The 22,087-nt window shown below is 46.8% G+C and overlaps 1 protein-coding gene across 1 annotated transcript; it reads right to left on the bottom strand.

The window, feature by feature from the left end:
• Positions 1-689: 689 nt before the first annotated feature.
• BSPRY (B-box and SPRY domain containing) lies at positions 690-21,134 on the bottom strand. Its single transcript, XM_019946353.3, has 6 exons — positions 20,865-21,134; positions 17,559-17,657; positions 12,318-12,548; positions 11,148-11,173; positions 3,269-3,393; positions 690-2,085 (listed from the first exon to the last, which is right to left on the bottom strand). The coding sequence occupies exons 1-6, from the start codon at positions 21,099-21,101 to the stop codon at positions 1,559-1,561; spliced, it is 1,245 nt and encodes a 414-aa protein (XP_019801912.1). The 5' UTR covers positions 21,102-21,134; the 3' UTR covers positions 690-1,558.
• Between the last annotated feature and the right edge of the window lie 953 nt (positions 21,135-22,087).

Here is a 22,087-nt window from a genome sequence, read left to right as displayed (position 1 = left end):
GAGCTGTGGTTTCAGAACTGCAAGGGCCTCAGAAGTCATGTCAACTGAAAAAGTTGGTTTGATCCACCCGGTGTTTCAAGTAAATTATTGAGCAAACTGAAGAGTGGGGAGGACTCTGGCCCCCATCTTTGTTTTTGTTTTTGGTTTTTTTTGTGGTACACGGGCCTCTCACTGTTGTGGCCTCTCCCGTTGCGGAGCACAGGCTCCGGACGCACAGGCTCAGCGGCCATGGCTCATGGGCCCAGCCGCTCCGTGGCATGTGGGGTCTTCCTGGACCGGGGCACGAACCCACGTCCCCTGCATTGGCAGGCAGACTCTCAACCACTGCGCCACCAGGGAAGCCCTCTGGCCCGCATCTTTGAGCCCAAGAGCCTTATAGGTAAGTTGCAGGTAAGATTGCCTTTGAACTGTGTTCCCAGATGAAACAAAATGGGAGGACCACTGTTCTAAAGTGACCTCCTCAGAAGACAGGAAGGGACTTGCCCTTGGTCCCCGCAATGCAGGGCACAGAACCCTGTCTCCAGGCTCTTTCAGCTGTGTATGCTGAGCTGCCTCCCACCTATACCTGAGAACGTGGATGGGGGTGAGGAAGATATCCCTTTCCCAGCAAACATACCACTAAGATCTGAGCTGGCACCTGGGAGATTTGCCCAATTACCAACAAAGAACATGGAAGAAATTTTCAGTCTTTGAAAACCTTTAATAATGTACATGTTCCCTAAGGCTGGCCCTCTTACTCCCTCAGCCCTTTCTGGCTTGAAGTCCTCACCCTGGTCCCCACATTATGTTAGAGAAGTCATTAGTTGGGAGCACACATCAGCTGCAGTTGGGGAAAAAGCTCATCCCTGTTGCCACGGGTGAGTGCTGGCTGGAGCCCTGCCTAGTCCAAGGCAGCACTGCCGATGGGTGTGCCGCAGCCAGGCTACCTGGAGACAGGGTCCCCTCAGTCTTCCCAGTGGCTATGCAAAACCTGGGTGAGGACACAGCCCTACGGGCCGGAGTCCTCTGGCCAACAGCAGCCTGGCAGGAGTTCTGAATCCCTTCCAGGTTGTCCTTGTGCTAGAAAAATGTTTCCTCTGTATGCCGTGTCATGAAAAGGACTGAGAAACACTGAACTGAGGGGATGACGAGCTTCAGCCACAGGCTTTTCTGCCAGAGAACGGCATCTACTGGGGGCAGTGCTGCTCCAGAAGAGTCTACCACGTGCATCCGGTCACCTGTCCATCCACCCATCCATGCACCATCCATCCGTCCATCCGTCCACTTGCTGGCCAAATATTTATCGCACACTTACTATGCACCAGGTACCATGCTGGATGCCAGAGAGAAAGTGGTGAACAAGACACCCTCAGAGGGGCAGATGCACAGTGCATTTGGGAAACCAAGGCCCAGGGAGTAGCAGGTTCCCCACAGATACCTGGCTTTTAATGGTTGTACCCAGAACCCCTCCTAAAAGCTGCCCATTGGGCACAGGCAACATCTGGGAAAAAGACACTGGGTAGAAATATGGCCTGAAAGAGTGGTGGGGAGGTAGACCTGGTCTCCCCATGGCTAAAGGTCAGCGGACGATGGAAATGGTCTGGTCAGCCACAGCAAAGACTGGGAAGAGGGGCCCAGGGAAGGACGCGTGGTGGGTGTGGAGCACCGTGCCCGAGCCTGCCTCGTAGAATAGCAGCTCCTGTGCCTGCAAGTCCAGCAGCACCCCCAGCTGAGCTGGGCAGCGCAGCAATGCCAGGGGCTCATGCTGCCCATCGTGTGAGAAACGGAACTCCTGGTCGTAGCGGGAGAAGACCCAGGAGAAGGCATTGTAGCCCAGACGAGAGTCACTGCCAGAACCCTTGCGGGGCAGCTGGCCTAAGGCCACACCCACCTTATAGGCACAACTGTTCTCGACGTTCACCGTCCAGGCATGGAGCCCAGCCTGGAAGGAAGTGGTGGCCAGGGCATTGGGCCAGTGGTCAAAGCGCTCCGGGCCATCTGCACAGGTCTTGGACTTCTTGGCGTTGAAGGTCAGGGTCCTTTGATCATCTGACAATTGCAGGAAGGGGCTGACAGTCCTCTCGTTGATACGCACGTCCTCCGTGCCTGCCAGAAAGAATTCTCAGACTTGCCCAAGGCCCACCCTCAGCCCTAACCTGGCCACGTAGCAAAGGGCTTCCTCACCACTCACTGGCAGATAAGCCATTTACTCTCTGAGCCTCAGATTCCTCATCTGTAAAATGGGGATCAGAATAGGACTTACCACAGGGTGGATGTGAGGATCAAATGAGATGATGCATGTAAAGTGCCAAGCATTAGTAAGTGCTCAATAAATTGTGGCCATGACCACAGTAGTTATTAATAGTCCAAGACGCTCATCTGTTAACTTTGATAGATATAAGACCCAGAGAGGAGAAGCGAGTTGCCCCGAGGTCACACACCAAGTTGGTGGCAGGGGCAAAATGAAGACCCAGCATGTTGTTCCTACATTTAGCATCTAACACTGATCATACCGCATTCCAGTTGGGCATATCTGCAGTTTCCAGATCAGACTTGTCCTAGCGACACGGTTCCTGGAGGCTTGGAAGCATCAGATATGCAGTTTCCTACAACTACCTAAATGGGACTGCTGGCAGATCAGGCACTACTGGACACCAGAATCTAGAGATGAGCTATAGCTTGTACTAACGTTTTAGGGATAACGTGCAGGGAGGGAGGATTAAAACTGAGGAAAATTCAATCCATTAACCTAACCTTTCTGTGAATTGTGAAAATACCACAACGGGCAGTGTGGGAGCTTCCATCTAGCTTGGGGGAAGCCTGCTTTGAGAACCCTCCCACTCGGGGAATTCCTGGAGGCAGGAGACCATGTTAGCTGGCCTGATCAATGTTAAGTTAGTAAGTGAGACGAATCCGGGAAGCTCAATTCTCGCTCAAGATGCTCTCCAGTTGCCCATCAATTATATCTTCTTAAAGAGAAACTAGGTTTCCAAGAAATAATACTGAGCTCTTGCACTAGGGCAGGACTTAAGGAGGACGTAATTTCCAGGAACAAGATTTATCCCAGACCCAAGCACAGAGCAGGCTGGTCTGGAAACAGGGAGGACCTGGCCCAGCTGCCCCAGGCCTGTCCAGAACCTTGACTCCATAGACAAGCCTGCATCCAGTATCACTGTTTGCTTAACCTGAGATCCCAGATGCACCAGTCCCCACTGTGACCCAGCAGCAAACCCCAGACAGACAGAAGCCCAGTTACTCCAACTGGTGCCAGGCTCCAGCAGCTCCTAACCTGAGAGGGACCCGAGAACAGCTGTCGCCCAGAGCTGGGTCAGTAGTGGGCTGCGAGTGCACTTCTCGTTAAAGTTTAACTTTTCCGACTCCTTGGGATCCAAAATGCCCTCTGCTTCCTCCGTCCTTATGCAGGAAAAAAGAAAAAAAAAAAAGAGATTTAGGAAGGTTCTGGAAATGTATCTGGATCAATACAGGATGGGGACAGAAGTCAAATCCTCTTCCCACGAGGGTGACACAAAGAATGGCAGACAGGCCCCACATAGGAGCCCCCAAAGGGGGGTGGAGCCAAAAGAGAAGGTGGGCATTCCCTCTATGCCCTGGAGCCTTAATTCCAGCAAGGCACACGGTTTACAGGGAGGTAAATACTTGGTGCCAGTATTAGAACTTGTAGTCAGTGTGTTCTATGGGGGAAGCAACTTGCCAGTGTCTCTGGTGAGTTAGCAGCAGAACTGGGAGGAGGACCTGAGCCTCTTGTGCCGTAGTCTTTCCGCTCCACCGACCTGCGTGGAGAAAATTTTGCCTTCCTACAAAACCTATTGCAGCAAAATCTACTGGTGTGGTCAGAAGGTAGAGCCATTCCTCTCCTCTTAAAATGCAAACAGCCCCGAAGGGTCATGCAAGAAGGAACTATCAGTGATCACCCCAACCATAAAGTAGTCATAGCACTTTGCTCCCAATAACTACCTCTATTCAGCTCACAGGGGGGACTGGGTTTTGTTGGAAGGGATTTGGGAACAGAAGATGCTTAGGAGGGGAGTACTGCCATTTATTAAGCAGCCAGGCTCTGGGCTTGCTGTTTTCTATAGAGAATCTCATATGATCTTTGCTATAACCTGGGAGGCAGTTGTTATTCCATTTGACAGGAAAGAACGGAGATTCAGAGAAAGCACCCAAGCTAAAAAGAAGACCTGGATTCAACTGTTGCCTCCATGCAAAAACAGAACAAACCCAGGCTGGGATCCAGGCACCATTCAACATAATCCTTCCCCTGACTTGAAGTAAAATCTGAAGGGGTGTGGGGCAAAGTGAGGGTTCGTCACAGGGCTTCACAGACCTCTGAACTGGCTTCTGAGAAAGCCAGTTTGGGTAGGGAGAAAAAGCTCCCAAATGAGAATGTTTATATTTGCCTAAAGATGTCTTTAACAATATACAGTATGCTTTAGGCCTGGCCTATATAATGATTGTATGCCAGGAAAACAATTAGACTCAAATCAGTGATGTTCTTTCTCTTGGTAGTTATGACATATCAAAGATTAAAATTGTCCTGTGTTTCTTGTTTCAATGTACATGTGTGTGTGACGTCTTAAATGTTTTAATAGTCCACAGCTAATCAGCTTATGTATACTGTATGTATAATGAGAACAATGTCTTGTGTTTTCATCCTTTATGAATTCACAATTCTTACCTGTTCCCTTGTCATAACAAAACCAGTAATATTTTCCTGTCTTGACAGCTTGATTTTTAGTAGAAAATATATTAAAAGCGGGGTTCTCATTGCAGTGGCTTCTCTTGTTCCCACTGTCTCTAATCCCAAAGATGGCCTTTGAGCTCAGGCAGCAGAGAAGTGACAGCACACACTCTCTTCCCCAAATCTTGTGGCTCTGTCCATAAACAGAGGATGGGGGGAGAGGGTGGGGCATGTCTCCTCATAGATGTGAGCTCTTTTTTTTAAGACTGACACTGACTGCTCTGGCTTGGGAGGAGCGAGGTTAACAGAGCCCTAGAAAAGCTGAAAGCAGGCTTTGGTTACAAAGGCTCCTTGTGGTCAGGACAAGAGAGGCTCTGTTGCCATCTCCTCAAAGCACTGAAGCTAGCTCTGGAGAATCCCCAGCCAACAGGTGAGGAGGAAATAGGAGCTGGAGTCAGCCATGCTAAATCATCATCAGAGCAAATCTGAGGCCAGTCGTAGACACCAGAGTCTAGAGAAACAGCTGGTCCAGGTACCTCATGGTACAGAAGAGAAAACTCGTGACCCCAAAGGAGCGGGAGTGAAATGGGGCTGGGACACAGCAGGGCCCTGGCCAGGACCAGTATACCCAGTCTGTGCAGGGGGACCTGCTGCCGTGGCAGGCCAGGGTTGAGCTCAGCCACAGATGTGGAAATAACCTTGGGGGCCAAAACAACAGGTTTTGAAAACAGTACGGTCATCCCTCCATATCCTGGGGGACTGGTTCCAGACCCCCCACAAATACTAAAATCCATTGGGTGTTCAAGTCCCTTATAGTCAAGCTCTCTGTATCCGAGGTTCCCCATCTGCAGATTCAAAAACATTCAAATCCATGTTTGGTTGAATCTATGAATGGGGAAACCATGGAAATGGAGGGCCGACTCTACTTTGAGAGTATGAACCCCCAGTCTAAAGACACAAAGGCACAAAGGACTACAAGCAAATCTTGAACTCTACTAGTAGGTTTGTCAATCATACTATGGGTTTAGCAACTCTCAAACAACATTGCATGTATCACAGGACTGAACAGATGAATAAATATATCGGAAAGGAAAAATCCTGTGGTGTTTGATTGGAATTAGAAGTTATGATACAAACTCAGGAATAAAAAAGTTACATGCACACACACTCCCTAGCTCTGTATGCTGTCCACTGGGAAGGCCTGGAAGCAATGACGCATTAATAGCAATGAACACACCTAATGGTTCAATCTTGGTTTTTAAATACGATTCCCCACTAAAAAAACCCAAGACACCCTGGAGAAATTAGCTGATTCCAGGCTGAGGCAGGAAAAGAACACGTTGAGCCTAGGATATCTTCTTGTGCCAGAAAGCAAGAAAGTACTCAAAGAATGATGAGAAGTTGTCAAAAGGACACAAGATCTGGCTTGAAGGGGCTCCTACTGGCCAAATCTGAGAGATTTTGAAGATCAAAATTAATAATAGTACTAACAGATTATAATGCACTGAATAAAATAACAATCAGTGAGTCTATATTGATACTAAATAAGTGAATAAACAAGCAAACTAAGTCCTAGACACAGCAATCAGGCAACAAAATAAATAAATAAAAGGAATCCAGGGCTTCCCTGGTGGTGCAGTTGTTGAGAGTCCGCCTGCCGATGCAGGGGACACGGGTTCGTGGCCTGGTCTGGGAAGATTCCACATGCCGCAGAGCGTCTAGGCCCGTGAGCCATGGCTGCTGAGCCTGCGCATCCGGAGCCTGTGCTCCGCAACGGGAGAGGCCACAACAGTGAGAGGCCCGCGTACCGCAAAAAAAAAAAAAAAAAAAGGAATCCAAATTGGAAAGGAAGAAGTAAAACTGTCACTGTTTGCAGACGACATGATACTATACATAGAAAATCCTCAAGATGCCACCCAAAAACTACTAGAGCTCATCAGTGAATCTGGTAAAGTTGCAGGATACAAAATTAATATAGAGAAATCTGTTGCATTTCCATACACTAACAATGAACTGTCAGAAAGAGAAATTAAGGAAACAATCCCATTTACCATCACATCAAAAAGAATACAATACCAAAAAAAAAAAAAAAAAAGAATAAAAGACCTAGGAATAAACCTACCTAAGGAGGTAAAAGACCTGTACTCAGAAAACTATAAGACACTGATGAAAGAAATTGAAGATGACACAAACAGATGGAAAGATACACTGTGTTTTTGGATTGGAAGAATATTGTTAAAATGACCATATTACCCAAGGCAATCTACAGATTCAATGCAATCCCTATCAAAATACCAATGGCATTTTTCACAGAACTAGGATAATTTTAAATTTCTTATGGAAACACAAAAGACCCCAAATAGCCAAAACAATCTTGAGAAAGAAGAATAGAGCTGGAGGAATCATGCTTCCTGACTTCAGACTATACTACAGAGCTACAGTAATTGAAACAGTATGGTACTGGCACAAAAACAGACACATAGATCAATGGAACAGAACAGAGAGCTCCGAAATAAACCCACATGATGAAGGAGGCAAGAAGATACAATGGAGAAAAAACAGTCTCTTTAATAAGTGGTGCTGGGAAAACTGGACAGCTACATGTAAAAGAATGAAATTAGAACATTCTCTATCACCATATACAAAAATAAATTCAAAATGTATTAAAGACCTATATATAAGACTGGAAACCATAAAACTCCTAGAGGAAAACATAGGCAGAACACTCTTTGACATAAATTGTAGCAATATTTTTTTGGATCCATCTCCTAAAGCAAAGGAAATAAAAACAAATGGGGCTTCCCTGGTGGCGCAGTGGTTGAGAGTCCACCTGCCAATGCAGGGGACACGGGTTCGTGCCCTGGTCCGGGAAGATCCCACATGCTGCGGAGCGGCCGGGCCCGTGAGCCATGGCCGCTGAGCCTGCGCGTCCGGAGCCTGTGCTCCGCAACGGGAGCGGCCACAACAGTGAGAGGCCAGCATACCGCAAAAAAAAAAAAAAAAAAAAGAATGCAAATAATGTTGGCAAGGATGTGGAGAAAAGGGAATTCTTATACACTGTTGGTGGGAATATAACTTGGTGCAGGCACTGTGGAAAACAGTATGGAGGTTTCTCAAAAAACTAAAAATAGAACTACTATATGACCCAGCAATTCCATTCCTGGGTATATACCCCCCAAAAACCAAAACACTAATTCAAAAAGATAGATGAGCCCCAACGTTCATAGCAGCATTATTTACAATTGCCAAGATATGGAAGCTACCTAAGTGTCCATCAACAGATGAATGGATAAAGAAGATGTGGTACATATATACAATGGAATACCACTCAGCCATAAAAAAAAAGAAATTTGCAACAACATGTATGGACCTGGAGGGTATTATGATCAATGCAATAAGTCAAACAGACAAATACTGTATGCTATCACTTATATGTGGAATCTAAAAAACAAAAACTGGTGACTATAACAAAAAAGATACAGGGATATAGAGAACTAGTGTTTATCAATGGGGAGAAGAAAGGAGGGATGGGCAAGATAGGGGTACAGGATTAAGAATTATAAACCATTATGTATAAAAAAAGCTACAAGGATATATTGTACAACACAGGGAATATAGTTAATATTTTATAATAACTATAACTGGATTATAACCTTTAAAAATTGAGTCACTATATTGTACACCTGTAACATATAATATTGTATATCAACTATACTTCAATTAAAAAAAACTAATATAATATTGTATGTCAATTATATTTCAATTAAAAAAATTAATATCCCTGGGGCTTCCCTGGTGGTGCAGTGTTTAAGAATCCGCCTGCCAATGCAGGGGACACAGGTTCAAGCCCTGGTCCAGGAAGATCCCACATGCCGCAGAGCAGCTAAGCCCGTGCGCCACAACTATTGAGCCTGTGCCCTAGAGCCCGCGAGCCACAACTACTGAGCCCACGTGCCACAACTACTGAAGCCCGTGCACCTAGAGCCCGTGCTCCGCAACAAGAGAAGCCACCGCAATGAGAAGGTCGTGCATCGCAACAAAGAGTAGCCCCGGCTAGTCGCAACTAGAGAAAGCCCGCGTACAGCCAACGAAGACCCAACGCAGCCAAAATTAAATAAATAAAATACATACATTTATTAAAAAAAAACCCTAATATCCCTGATAATGGGACAAAATGACATTATGTGTCCCCTGGTATGATGGACTGAGGACACATCACTTAATGAAATATTCCTGCTCAAAATGCATAACCTGAATCTAATCATGAGATAACATTAAATAAACTCAAATTGCGAGATATTCTATAAAACTGTCCTTAGACTCTTTAAAAGTGTTTAGAAAATAAAAGGTTAAGGCACAATTACAGATTTAAAAAGACCAGATGGATCAGAGGGAAAAAATCCAAACACTGTTAAGAACATTCTTAGTACAACTGGCAACATTTGAATACAGACTATATATTAGATAATAGTATTACATCAACATGAGATTTCCTGAATTTAATAAGTACACCGTGGGGGAATTCCCTGGCGGTCCAGTGGTTAGGACTCCGTGCTCTCACTGCTGAGGGCCCGGGTTCAATTCCTGGTTGGGGAACTAAAATCCCACAAGCTGTGCAGCGCAGCCAAAATTAAATAAATAAATAAGTATGCTGTGGTTATGTAAGAGAAGGTCTGTTCTTCGGAGATCCACATTGAAGTATTTAGGGATTAAAAGTCGTGCTTTCTGCAATTTACTCTCAAATAGGTCAGAAAAGAATAAGTTGTTTTATATATACATTAGATAGATAGATAGTCAGACAGACAGGATGACAGACAGGAAAAAAGAGACAGATAAGAAACAGAGAGAGCAAATGTGGCCAAATATTATCAATTAATATTTCTAAGTTCAGGGCTTCCCTGGTGGCGCAGTGGTTAAGAATCCGCCTGCCAATGCAGGGGATACAGGTTCGAGCCCTGGTCCGGGAAGATCCCACATGCCACGGAACAACTAAGCCCATGCGCCACAACTACTGAGCCTGCGCTCTAGAGCCCATGAGCCACAACTACTGAGGCCCTCGTGCCACAACTACTGAAGCCTGTGCGCCTAGAGCCCATGTTCCGCAACAAGAGAAGCCACCACAATGAGAAGCCTGTGCACCACAATGAAAAGTAGCCCCCGCTCACCATAACTAGAGAGAGCCCGCACGCAGCAACGAAGACCCAAAGCAGCCAAAAATAAATAGATAAATAAATAAAATATTTCTAAGTTCATTATACTATTTTGGCAACTTTTCTGTAAGTTTAAAATGTTTCAAAACAAAAAATAAAGATAAAACATTTTTTCAAAAATCAGATCAGCTTGGTATTGAGGGCAGACTGTTAAAGGAAGATGATGAAGATAAAGGAGAAAGAGAAGACTAGCAGAAGCATGGAAAGATTGTAAGGAGATAGCAAATTAAATTTAGGAACATCTGTACTGTGGAATAGTTCAAAGACTTTCCAAAAAGTGAGGTAAATATAAATGTACTGATATGGAAAGATTCCAAGATAGATAGCCTGATAAGTTATAAAACAAGTATAAAACGATCCCATCTACGTTTTCAAAAAAAAATTTTAAGAGGAAAACAGAATCCCACACACTCTTCTATGACTAAACACAGGAAAGCCTACAAGACACACATCTAACTGTTAAAACTGATCACCACTGGGAACAGGATTGGGAAGAGGTGATGGAGACATTTTTAATTTTAAATGGTTTTAAACTGGTGAAAAATTTTTTCTTTCTCCCATGCACATGTATTGCTATTGAACTTAAATATAAAAATAAAGAAGAATAGACTGTGCTCCCCAAGTAGAGCTCTGAAATCTCACACACACAGTGTAAGAATTTAATTTCTTTGCCTGGAAAATTACACCCTCTTGGTCACTTCCTCAGGCTCTTGGATCTCAGAACCTTTCAGAACTCAGTTAGGGTCTGGTGAAATTCTTTTATTATTGCATAATTAAAATGAAGTTTTGAGTGGTAATGCAGACTTAAATTTCAAAGATTCTTTCATCAGAGAAAGGGGAAGTGAGGTAGAGAAGACAGTACTGGGTCAGGTGTCAGGTGTGGGTCCAAGCCCCAGCTCTGGGGCTTAGGCAAGTCCCTTCCCCTCTTTGAGCCTCAGCGTTCTCATCTGTAGATGAGGGTGGGAAACCCCTTCCACAGGGTGACTGTACGTTTTTTTAATAGGATAATATTTAAGAAAGCCCATGGCAAGCCTCTGACTCATTATTTATTTCACTGCCCTTCCACATGGGTCTAAAGTGGCTCTCCAAGCTAGGGGCAGGAAGACCCTTGTCCATTGAGCCTGGCTTCAGGGAAGGTACTCAGCTGCCCGCCATGAGCTTCCTCCCAGGAGCAGCGGGCCTGATGGCAATGGACTAAGTAGAGGCCTAAGGCCGTGGTTTCCGTGACTGCCCAAGCAAATACCGGGGGCCATACTCACCTTTCAAAAATCTCCTGCTCCTTCTGCTGTGAGAAAAGAAAGCAGAGTCAGGCTTGGCACCAGAAACCCAGCAGGCAGTCATCAAGACTTAAATATAATCAACTTGCATGGAGGGCTCCACGTGGACAGAAACTCTAGAATACAAACGTCTACTCCTTCTTTAAGACCCCGCACAAAACTTTATGGATCCTTCTTCACATACCTCCCCCATCAGCGATCCCCTCTGTCCCCTGTGTCCCATGGCATCCTGGGTTTCCCTCAGCTACACTTCAGGACAATCACATATTTACTCAACATTTCATCCCCCACCAAGCCTGTCACCGGCTCAACGGCTAGGACTCTTTCTGAATCTTCTACTGTGACTGTCCCAAGGTTTGGGGCAGAATGTGCTCGGCACATGGAAGCTGTGTAATGAAATAAACGCACAATCTGGGACAGTCACAGAAACTGCCCCCCTTGAACTGCAGCGGGACAGCTTGGTCGTTCCACATTCTCATTTCTCTGCTTGGCACATCTACTCAGATGGAGCACTGCCACCTTAGAACTGCGGATACCTGCATAGGTATATAAAATACTTTGAAAGGATATGTACCAGCATATTGGCCATGGTAATTTCTGGGTGTTAGGAGTGAGGATGAGCTCTGTATTTGCAGTGGACCCCTTGTCAGTGCAGTGTTCTCTTCAAGCTTCTGGTCTCTCTCATCCTCCCCACTTCCTTTAATAAAGCTGTGACTCTTGTCTTTCAGGCATCAGCTTCTAAGTTGCTTAATTCAGGAAGCCTTCCCTGACTACCACTCCCTCAAGGCTGGACTGCAGGGGCCCCACATCCCAGTAGTGCCCTCTACCATAGCACGTATCCCTCCATATCCTAATTATCAGTTCTATACATTTGTCTCTTCCATAAGGCTGTGAGTTGCTGACAGCTGTATCCTATACCTCCACCCCATAGCACAATGCTTAGCATACAGCAAGCACTCAGTAAATATTTGCTCACTATTGAAAGAACAATTACCAAGTGCAAAAAAAAATCCATATAGTTCTATTGCCCTGTCTCATCCCTTTTCCAAATTATCATTTTCCACCTACTTCCTACCAATAAACATTCTCAGTGTTTTCAGACCTTGGGGGAGTCTGGCCAACTGGCTGTGTCTTCACCCTTGCCTGACTTACAATCAGCTGGAGGTCATCCAGATGGGTGAGCATGTCCACCAGGCTGGTGCGGATGGTGTCGAGCTTCTGCAGTGCCTCGGCCCAGTGTACTCGCTGTGTCAGTATACTCTGATGGGCCCGCTCCTCTTCACCGTGCACCTGTTCCAGCAGCCTCTGCTCCTCGCTCTCACACAGACTCCTCACCAGACCCAGCCGCTGGATGACCAGTTCCCGTGCCGCACTGGCTGTGCTCTGACAAAAGGTAAAATGAGGAGTCCTGGCAGAGCCCCAGTCAAGATTAGGAGGGCTTGGGCTCAGCCGGAAGGAGTGCTGAGATTGATTAGCAATGTCTGCCATGGGTACAGTAAAGGCAGTGCTTAAACCATCCGAGCCCTAAGATTTCCCAAATGTGGTTTAGGGTAAAGAACTTTGAGATCCAGACGTCCAGGCCATATCTCATGGAGCTAAGATGACAGAATGAAAGAGCTGGGCAGGACTTACAGATCAGCTGGAATCACCTGCTTTTCACAGTTGGAAATCCCAAGGTCAAGAGACCAAGGTCAGAGAGTCATAGAATTGCAGAGCAGAAAGGACTAAAAAGTCTTCCCCATCAACAGCATGCACATCAACAGTAGTCCAGTTAATACTCTGGCCATGGCTGAGGGCAAAAAGCTCATTACTTCCCAAATCTGTTCATTCTAACTGCTTCCATGATAGAATTCTCACCTTCCATGCAGGAGGGCTGAAATCAGTTGTAAGTCAATGAAGTTAACATGTGTCCCCTAGCAGGTAGCACAGCATCTAGCACAGAGTAGGTGCTCAAATATTTACTGAATGACTGAATGGGAAAGTTCCTTCCAACCAGTAAAAAATCTCTTGGTAGTGCTCACATGCCAAGCCAATGGCTAGAGCAGGGGCTAGAACCCAGTTCTGTTGACTCTCAGTCCAACACTATTCCCCTGTACCAATGCCATCTGGTAACCAATCCTCCTCAAAGGCATTGTTGCGTGAAGCTCCTGCACTCTTGCCAGACAGGTGAGAGCAGAACTGTTTCCTTCATGCCAGAAAGTCACAGGTAGCCAGCAGCTCTCCTCATTCCCTGCCCCTGAAGACCTGCTTCAGAAGAAACTGAGACCCACAATTTGCCCAATGGAGAAGAGAGAGTGGCTAACTGAATGGCCAAGTGAACCCAGAGATTCAGACTCCAACTCCAGTGTTCTTTTGAGGCAACATAACGCAGTGGTTAGGAAATCAGGCTGTAGAAACAGTGCCTGGGTTTAAATCTTAGCTGTTCCACTTACTATCTGTGGAACGTTGAGCATATTACTATCTTCCCTGTGCCTCAGTTTTCTAATATGTCAAATGGGGATAATAATAGTACCAACCTCATAAGGCTATTGTGAGGATTAAATGAGTTAATACATATAAAGCAAATAGAACAAGGCCCAGCACATAAATATTTGATTACATTAGGTATTGCTCTTCTCTCTATGCCACTTCAGTGCCTTTCCCATGGGTGGGTCTCTGCAGCCACATTTGTACTTTGTGATCAGGATCAAGGACAGACCCAATATGCACCAGATACTCCCAGACAAGAAGCCTGCAGTCAATTTCAACATGTTTCTTGAGTCATTCCCAGAAAAAAATAGCAGAGAAAAAAGAAAACTTTGCTCACCAAAGATATGCCTGAATAAACTAAAATCCCTCCCAGAACAAAACACAGAAGTGCTGGGAAAATAGCTCAAAACATCCTTTTTAAAAGTGAAGCTACAGGGGCTTCCCTGGTGACGCAGTGGTTGAGAGTCCGCCTGCCGATGCAGGGGACACGGGTTCGTGCCCCGGTCCGGGAGGATCCCACATGCCGCGGAGCGGCTGGGCCCATAAGCCATGGCCACTGAGCCTGCGCGTCCGGAGCCTGTGCTCTGCAGCGGGAGAGGCCACAGCAGTGAGAGGCCCGTGTACCGCAAAAGAAAAAAAAAAAAAAAAAGTGAAGCTACGGCTTCCCTGGTGGCACAGTGGTTAAGAATCCGCCTGCGAATGCAGGGGACACGGGTTCGAGCCCTGGTCCGGGAAGATCCCACATGCTGGGGAACAACTAAGCCTGTGTGCCACAACTACTGAGCCTGAGCTCTAGAGCCCGTGAGCCAAAACTACTGAAGCCTGCGCACCTAGAGCCCATGCTCCGCAACAAGAGAAGCCACCGCAGTGAGAAGCCCATGCACCGCAGTGAAGAGTAGCCTCGCTTGCCGCAACTAGAGAAAGCCCGCACGCAGCAACGAAGACACAATGCAGCCAATAAATAAATAAATAAAATTTTAAAAAAAAAGTGAAGCTACTCTGGCAGCTCGGGAAAGGAAATCCCCTGGAGTCCAAAAGTAGAGAGGAAACTGAAAACTGGTGTAATCAAGAGCTGAGGACTCAACTAGTTGCCCTGAATAGGGCTTGTGATTTACTTTAGAATCTTATACTCATCTAAACCATCATGCAAAAATTAGAGCACAATAAGACCTCTCTGATCAAAAATGGAAAACTTCTGGGACTTCCCTGGTGGTCCAGGGGAAGACTCCATGCTCCCAGTGCAGGGGGCCTGGGTTCCATTCCTGGTCAGGGAACTAGATCCCGCATGCATGCTGCAACTAAGGAGCCCACAAGCCACAACTGGGAAGCCCGCATGTGGCAACTATGAGCCTGCATGCTGCAACTAAAGATTCTGCGTGCTGCAACAAAGGATCCTACATGCCACAACTAAAGACTTGGTGCAGCCTAAATAAATAAATAAATGAAAATGGAAAATTTCCTATGAATGAGGGAATTATTAAAAGATGTACTTTAACTAAAATATTGGACAACGACACGTAAGACCTGAGGGGTTATTGACTGAAAGCATTCTTATGGTACTTGTATCATTCGGGTTGATTCATTTTAGACATTATTTATTTGTGTTAAAATCTTAAGGGGACCGAAAATAGACTGTAAATAGAAGGTATAACTTTCAAGCTAGCACAGGGAAAAAGGAGGGAGGAGGGGTTGATTAACTCAACAGAAGGGAGGAAAGGAAGAAAAAAAGCATAGAAAACGTAAAATAAAATGAGCCATGGCCACTGAGCCTGCGCGTCTGGAGCCTGTGCTCCACAACGGGAGAGGCCGCGACGGTGAGAGGCCCGCGTACCACAAAAAAAAAAAAAAAAAAAAAAAAACCAAAGCAAACATATTACCCTCTTGATCCCATATCCCCCTCCGCTATCATCCCATTTCTCAGCTCCCTTCTATAGCAAAGTTCCTCAAGAGTCATCTAGGCCAACTATCCCAAATTGCTCTTCTCCTATCCTCTCTGAAACCCACGCTAATCAAACTTTCAAGGCAATGCTCTACAAAACTCCTCTTGTCAGGATCTCCAATGATGAGCATGTTACTAAATAGTCCATTCTCATTTCTCACCTGACTTGATTTCTCTGCAACATTTGACACCAATGATCTCCTCCACTTCCTTGAAACCTATTGTGGGACACAACACTCTTAGTTTTACTCCTAGCTCATTGATTGCTACTTCTTGGTCTACTTTGCCTCTTCCTATCTTCTCAATGGTTAAAAGTTGAAGTGCCCTAGAGCTCAGTCCTTGGACCCCTGCTTTTTTTTTTTTAAGTTGTTTCCACTTTTTATTTATTTATTTGGCTGTGTCAGGTCTTAGTTGTGGCACGTGGGCTCAGTAGTTGTGGCACGCAGGCTCTCTAGTTGTGGCACGCAGGCTTAATTGCCCTGTGGCATGTGGGATCACTCTGCTTCAGCCTCATAGGCCTCCTGGCTGCTACTCCAACTTGCCAGGTACATCCCCACCTCAGGGCTTTTGCACTTGCCTTTCCCCCGTTTTGGAACACTCTTCTCCCAGATATATGATCCATTCCCTCACCTCCCGTAAATTCTGTGCAAATATCAATCTTCTTAACTAGGTGATTCCTGATCACAGCATATGCAGTTACAACCCCCATCCTCAACATGACCAATCCCCCTTCCTGTTATATTTCTCCATAGCACTTATCACCTTCTGATATAGCATATATTTTATTTGTTATTACCCCTCTCCCCTGACTAGAATGTAGGCTTCATGAAAACAGAAACTTTCGAATGTTTTGTTCACTGTGGAATCTCTAGCACATAGACCAACAGTGCTTGGTGTGTGGTAGGTGCTCACAGAGATTTGTTAAATAATTAAATAAATGGCAAAATGTTGTAAGTATTCCCCGACAAAAGCTTCTATTTGACATTGTACTGAGGTCTTAGCCAGTGCATTTAAGACAAGAAAATAAAAAGACTGAGGAAAAAGAGGGTGAGAGAGGGAGAAATCATCGTGCAGAGAAAAGCAGAGATGTACACAGAAGAGCCGCCTAGACTTCTAGCAGCTTCCTCGTTCCTGGTTCTGCTCCCCTTTAGGTTCTGAAAGACTCTTGTATCAGGGCAAGAAATTCTGTTTCGCTTATGCCAGTTCAACTGGGTTCTGTTCCTTGCAATCAAAATCATTTTTTTTTTTAATTAGGTTGGCCTAAAAGTTCATTTGGGTTTTTCCCTAAGATGGTATGGCAAAGCCTGAACGAACTTTTTGGCCAGCCCAATACTAAAACAGTGCCAAGCCTGCTCCATGTACTTTGGGGGAATGAGGGAGGGATGTGCAGGAAGAAATTCACAGCCCCTGCCCTTGAAGGGCATACTTGAGAGTAAAGATGTAGCAGTGGCAATGAGTCAACTGAATAAAGGATCCGCAGTGAGGTGTTGCAGAGGGATCACCTGCTGAGCGTCAGAAGACCCAGCTCAGAGAACTGACTCTGGCAGGAGGCTGTGAGTCATTTAAACTCTATGGGACCCATTTCCCCATCTGAAAACAGGGATGTTACTACCATCTACTGCATAAGATTGTCATAAAGAATATGCAATGTAAAATCCACAGGTTATTTTATAATACTGGGGCTGAGCACAAAATAATTAAGATGGTAAGGGAATGCTACCCTTCCTGATCCTTTACCTGAAGAAAGTCATCTTCTATCGGAGTCTTTGTACCAAATATGTGCTGGGAATAATCCACTCTGCCCAGATGGCAAAACCAAGGCTCAGAGAGAGGGGAAACCATCCTTCCTGGGCATCCAACTTTGCTAACAGTACAATGAGTCTGTGAGGTTGGGAAGGGACCATAGACTTGTCCAAGCCCCTAAGGCTGAGGTCTTATCCTAGGAGGGGGCCCAGAGGAGGAGGGAAAGCAGAAGAATTACCTACCACTGCTCTCTGGTTCTTCCCTGGCAGGATGTCAGCCACATACTTGGTGATGGTAGCACTCTGTAACTGCAGCCTCTCACACTGGTCCACAATCTTGTTCTGCAACACAAATGACACCCATGGTGTCTTTTTTTCTTTTTTTTTAAACATCTTTATTGGAGTATAATTGCTTTACAATGGTGTGTTAGTTTCTGCTTTATAACAAAGTGAATCGGTTATACATATACATATGTTCCCATATCTCTTCCCTCTTGCATCTCCCTCCCTCCCACCCTCCCTATCCCACCCCTCTAGGTGGTCACAAAGCACTGAGCTGATCTCCCTGTGCTATGCGACTGCTTCCCACTAGCTTGATCCACACTGGTCCATTCACTCCATTCCAGTGACTTTTTTCCTCTTACCCCACCTCAGCCACCCACTCCCACGGTCATTATCTCAGACCTCATCATTATTGAAAACTATACAACTTCCAAAATCTTCATTTCAAGGATCCTGCACCCTGCCCACCACTTCCCATCCTTCTAGATCACGTACCCTGGAATCTCCATTCCAACAATTCAGCTTAGATGGAGTCACCAATACATTAGTCTTACCACTTTTCACTGTCCATCATCACCTTTTGTGGCCCCACTTCCCTCTTTATCCTTAAATCTGGTGGCCCTTTATTATTCTGTCTCTCCTCTGGCCACTTCTGGTCTCCTCTACTTCTGCTATTCCACCCAGATCACCTTTATCTCTCACAGGAACTGCTGTTAGAGTCTCCTAACTGGGCTTTTATTTTTGACCACCGCCCACCCCCCCTTCCCATTGGCCACTGCCACCTTTGGTAAGGAAATCAGATCAAGTCTCATCCCAGCTCAAAACCCTCCAATGGCTTTCCAATACCCCCACAGTGAGAACTTAGCCAACAAGGCCCTACCTGATGGGACTCTGCATATCTGCATATCTCTCCAATGTCACCTCCTACCACCCCCCACACTGGCCTTCTAACCATTCCATAAACACACCAAATTTGTCCTGACCTCAGTGCCTTTGCACCTGTTGTTTCTTCTGTCTCCAGCAGTCTTCTCCCATATATTTCTTGCTCCCTGACTCCATGTTACCTCTTCAGAAGCCTTCTCTGACCATCCCCACACCCCATTCCCTTACTTAGCTTATTTTTCTCCATTGAGTTTTCACTCTCTGACTGTATATCATGGGTCTGTTTACCGTTTTTGGTATCTGCCACCCCCCCACCTCAGGCACATAAGCACCATGACTTTGATTTGTTCTCTATGTCCTATGACCTGGAAGAGAGTTCCTATACATGGAAGGCGCTGAATAAATATTTGTTGAATGACTAACACCCACTTCCTTGGTCACAAGAGTTTCAGCAGCTCACAGCTCCCGAAGCTGTGAGCATCGGCCATGAAAGCAGGGGAGAGTTTTAGAAATGAAGAAGCCAAGGCTCACAGAGAAGTTACTTGCCCAAGGAGACATGGCCAGGCCCCTGCTTTGCTACTCCATTTCTCCAGGTAACAACTGGAGCCCTTCCAAGCGGCAGTTCCTCCACCATTTCCCCTGAGAGCATTGCCCCAGTTCCATCTGCCAAAGGGCCACTCAGCTGTCTCTTCTAGGCAGCTCTTGCAAATCCTTCCAACCACAATTAGGAATCAGTCTTACACTTCACCGGTCCAAATACACAGTTAAAGAACTGAGTCGACTGGAAGGAAGCTGTGGTCACCACACACCGTAGGACCGAGGGAACTGAGACTAGCTTCTGAAAAGCTACAGGGCAGGTATCCAGAAGGTAAGAGGCAGGTTGTTGAACTGGGGCTGATTTTGCCCAGTTCAGTAACAATCCTGCCCTGGGGCAAAATTTCTTTGCTGGCTGGAGGGACGGGAAGCCTGCAAAAAAGCCAGTCTACTCAAAATTGGAGGGAGAGAGGGCAAGACACATATCCCTCCAGGAAAAGAAGATGAATATGCTAAGGGCCTCAGCAGGATTCAGGGAAGGCGCCCTGCTCCAGGGCAGAGTGCATTGCAAAACAAGCAGCAGACCTGCCACCCTGGCCCAGCCTTCACTCCTACCACTCAGATTCAGCCTTGATGGAAACTTTTTTTTTTAAGATTTTATTAAATTCTCACTCCCATTAGCATCACTTCCTCCCTCCAACCACTGAAGTAGAGGTGGTTTTCTCTGGCCTAGTCAATGACTCCCCTGGTTCAGGCCCTGAACAATAGGAACCTTGAAAAAGTTACTCCCCTCTCTGGGCCTCCGTTCCCCCATCTGTAAAATGTAGGGCCGCTGCTTCAAAGGTCTGGTTGGAATGAGGCAACGGATATTTAAGTGCTTTGGAACTTGCAAAGTCTCTATCCATTGTGCAAGTTCATTATACCACATTATCCAAGCTTATTTTCATTATCACTATGGGGAAAGTGGTGACAAGTAGGACCAACCAGGAGCCTTCAGGTGCCATTGAATAACTGAATCCCTCGTCCCAGCACCCTGTCAGGTATGTTTATTACTGTCCAGTCTAAGCCCTCTGGCCTCACAGCTGGGCAGAACTCCAGGGAGAGGTTGGGAGAATCAAGCAGGGTAATCAAATTGCAAGGAAACCCCCAGGGACCACAGCTGGGGTGGAAGGAGGCAGGAAGCCCCATGGTGACTTGACTCTCCAATCTCAGGGGAGGTTGGTGACAGGAAGGTGGCTAGCTCGGAGCCAAGCTGGAAGTGGAGGTGGGGAGAAAGAAACCCTAGGTGAAGGGTTCCAGTAGGAACCTCCCGATATCTTCCCCGCCCCCTCCGTTTACCCAAGTGAAATCGGCTTGAAGTACAGTCCAGGCCAATCCTGAAACGGAAAAGAAACCACCTTACCAGGAAGGCTGAAGGGTGGATGAGGGGAGGGGCTTTGAGTCGAGGGGCAAAGGAGCGAGGAGGGGCCGAGTTTTATCAAGTTACTAACGGGGCGGAAGCTGGGGAACATCTTGTCCCAGGCAACTGGAGCAGTGAAGCCCTTTATTGCCCAAGGCCAGCCCCATCGCACAAAAACTCTAATAAATGCCCCCAAACTACAAGTGAGGACACTGAGGCTCAGAGATTACGAGACTCACAGGGAGGACCTGATGGAGGTGGGAATCGAACTCAGGTCAGCCGGACTCCAGAAGCCACACCCTTAACCGCCTCGTTCTACAGCCAGTGCCACTGCGGAGCCTGGACTCCCGGACCCGCTGCTGGGTCCCCGCTGGGTCTCGCCCAGCGCCTCCCCGCCGGTGCCCCCTTCTTCCAGAGGAGCCCGCCGCCTACCAGCTCCCACGTCAGCTCACCCGCAGCTCTTCCGCGCGCTCCTCGGCCCGGCGGATGCGGTGCCCCCGGCAGCGGCCGCCCAGTCCCGCGCAGGCGACGCACACGGGCCGTCGTTCAGAGCAGCAGAACCACCTCAGAGCCTGGCCGTGTTCGGGGCAGAGCGACCCCGGCTCGGACCCCGGCTCGGACCCCGGCCCCGGCCCCGGCCCCTGCTCCGGCCCGGGCCACGGCCCCTGCCCCGCACTCTCCACTGACATGGCCGAGCGCCCGGCGCCGCGCGCTCCACCTGTCGCAGGTGGCGGCTAGGCGGGGCCTCCCTGACCCCGCCCCCGGGCCCCGCCGAGCGCCCGGCACGCTGGCCGCGGCTCTTCCTCCTGCCCGGCTCGTGCAGCCGGGTGGGCGTCCGCCCACACCCCGCCCCCACCCCGGGACAGACCCCGCCCGCTTCAGCAGTCTTTTAGATTTTTTGCTGAATTAAATCGCGTTTTGTGTGTGTTTGTTTTATAATAAACATAAAACACAAAATATTATGTGATTGTAGGAAACTGAGCACTATTAATTGAGCACTTTTTAAGTGCCAGGATTTTGCTAAGCGCTTTACAAGCATTCCGTCATGTAATACAACAGCTCCTTTTGACAGGCAACTTTAAACAAGTTGTTTAAAGGTAGGTTCTGGTGTCAGACTGTGTGAGCTCAAATCCCATTTAGCTGCTTACTGGCTCAGTACCCTCCAGTGTCTCACTTGCAAAACGGGCATTATGTGGGTAACTACCTCACAGACTTGTGCTGAGGATTAAATGAACTAAAACACAAAACAGTATCTGGAGCTCAGACAGTGGCTGCAAGTGCTAAGAGTCTGCTAATAGTACAAGGAAAGTACTACTATGATCCCCATTTTTATGAAGATTTAGGATCTTGCCGGGGGCGGGGAGGGGGTGGTCAGAGTTACTATTTGGTAGTAGTGTGATTGGAACTCAGGCAGTTTGACTTGTGGTAATATGATTCATACTTTTTAAATTGCATATCAAGGCCCAAGGAGGAACATCTGTGTTAGGCTGATTTCCACAAAGTATTTACATCCAAGTTTTCTTAATTTGAAAAAAAATTTTTAACTAGTATTGAAAAAAGTAATGCATCTTTACTGAAGAAAATAGAATGTGCAAATAAGCACATGGATGAAAAACCCATCCCCAGAAGGAACTACTGCTAATAATACCTGAGCTGTCCCGGGGCTTTTGTTCTT

This window comes from Tursiops truncatus, chromosome 6, assembly GCF_011762595.2.
Source record: "Tursiops truncatus isolate mTurTru1 chromosome 6, mTurTru1.mat.Y, whole genome shotgun sequence".
Classification (NCBI taxonomy): Eukaryota; Metazoa; Chordata; class Mammalia; order Artiodactyla; family Delphinidae; genus Tursiops; species Tursiops truncatus.
Note: the sequence above shows the minus strand (reverse complement) of the source record. Positions and strands in the feature narration are given on the sequence as shown.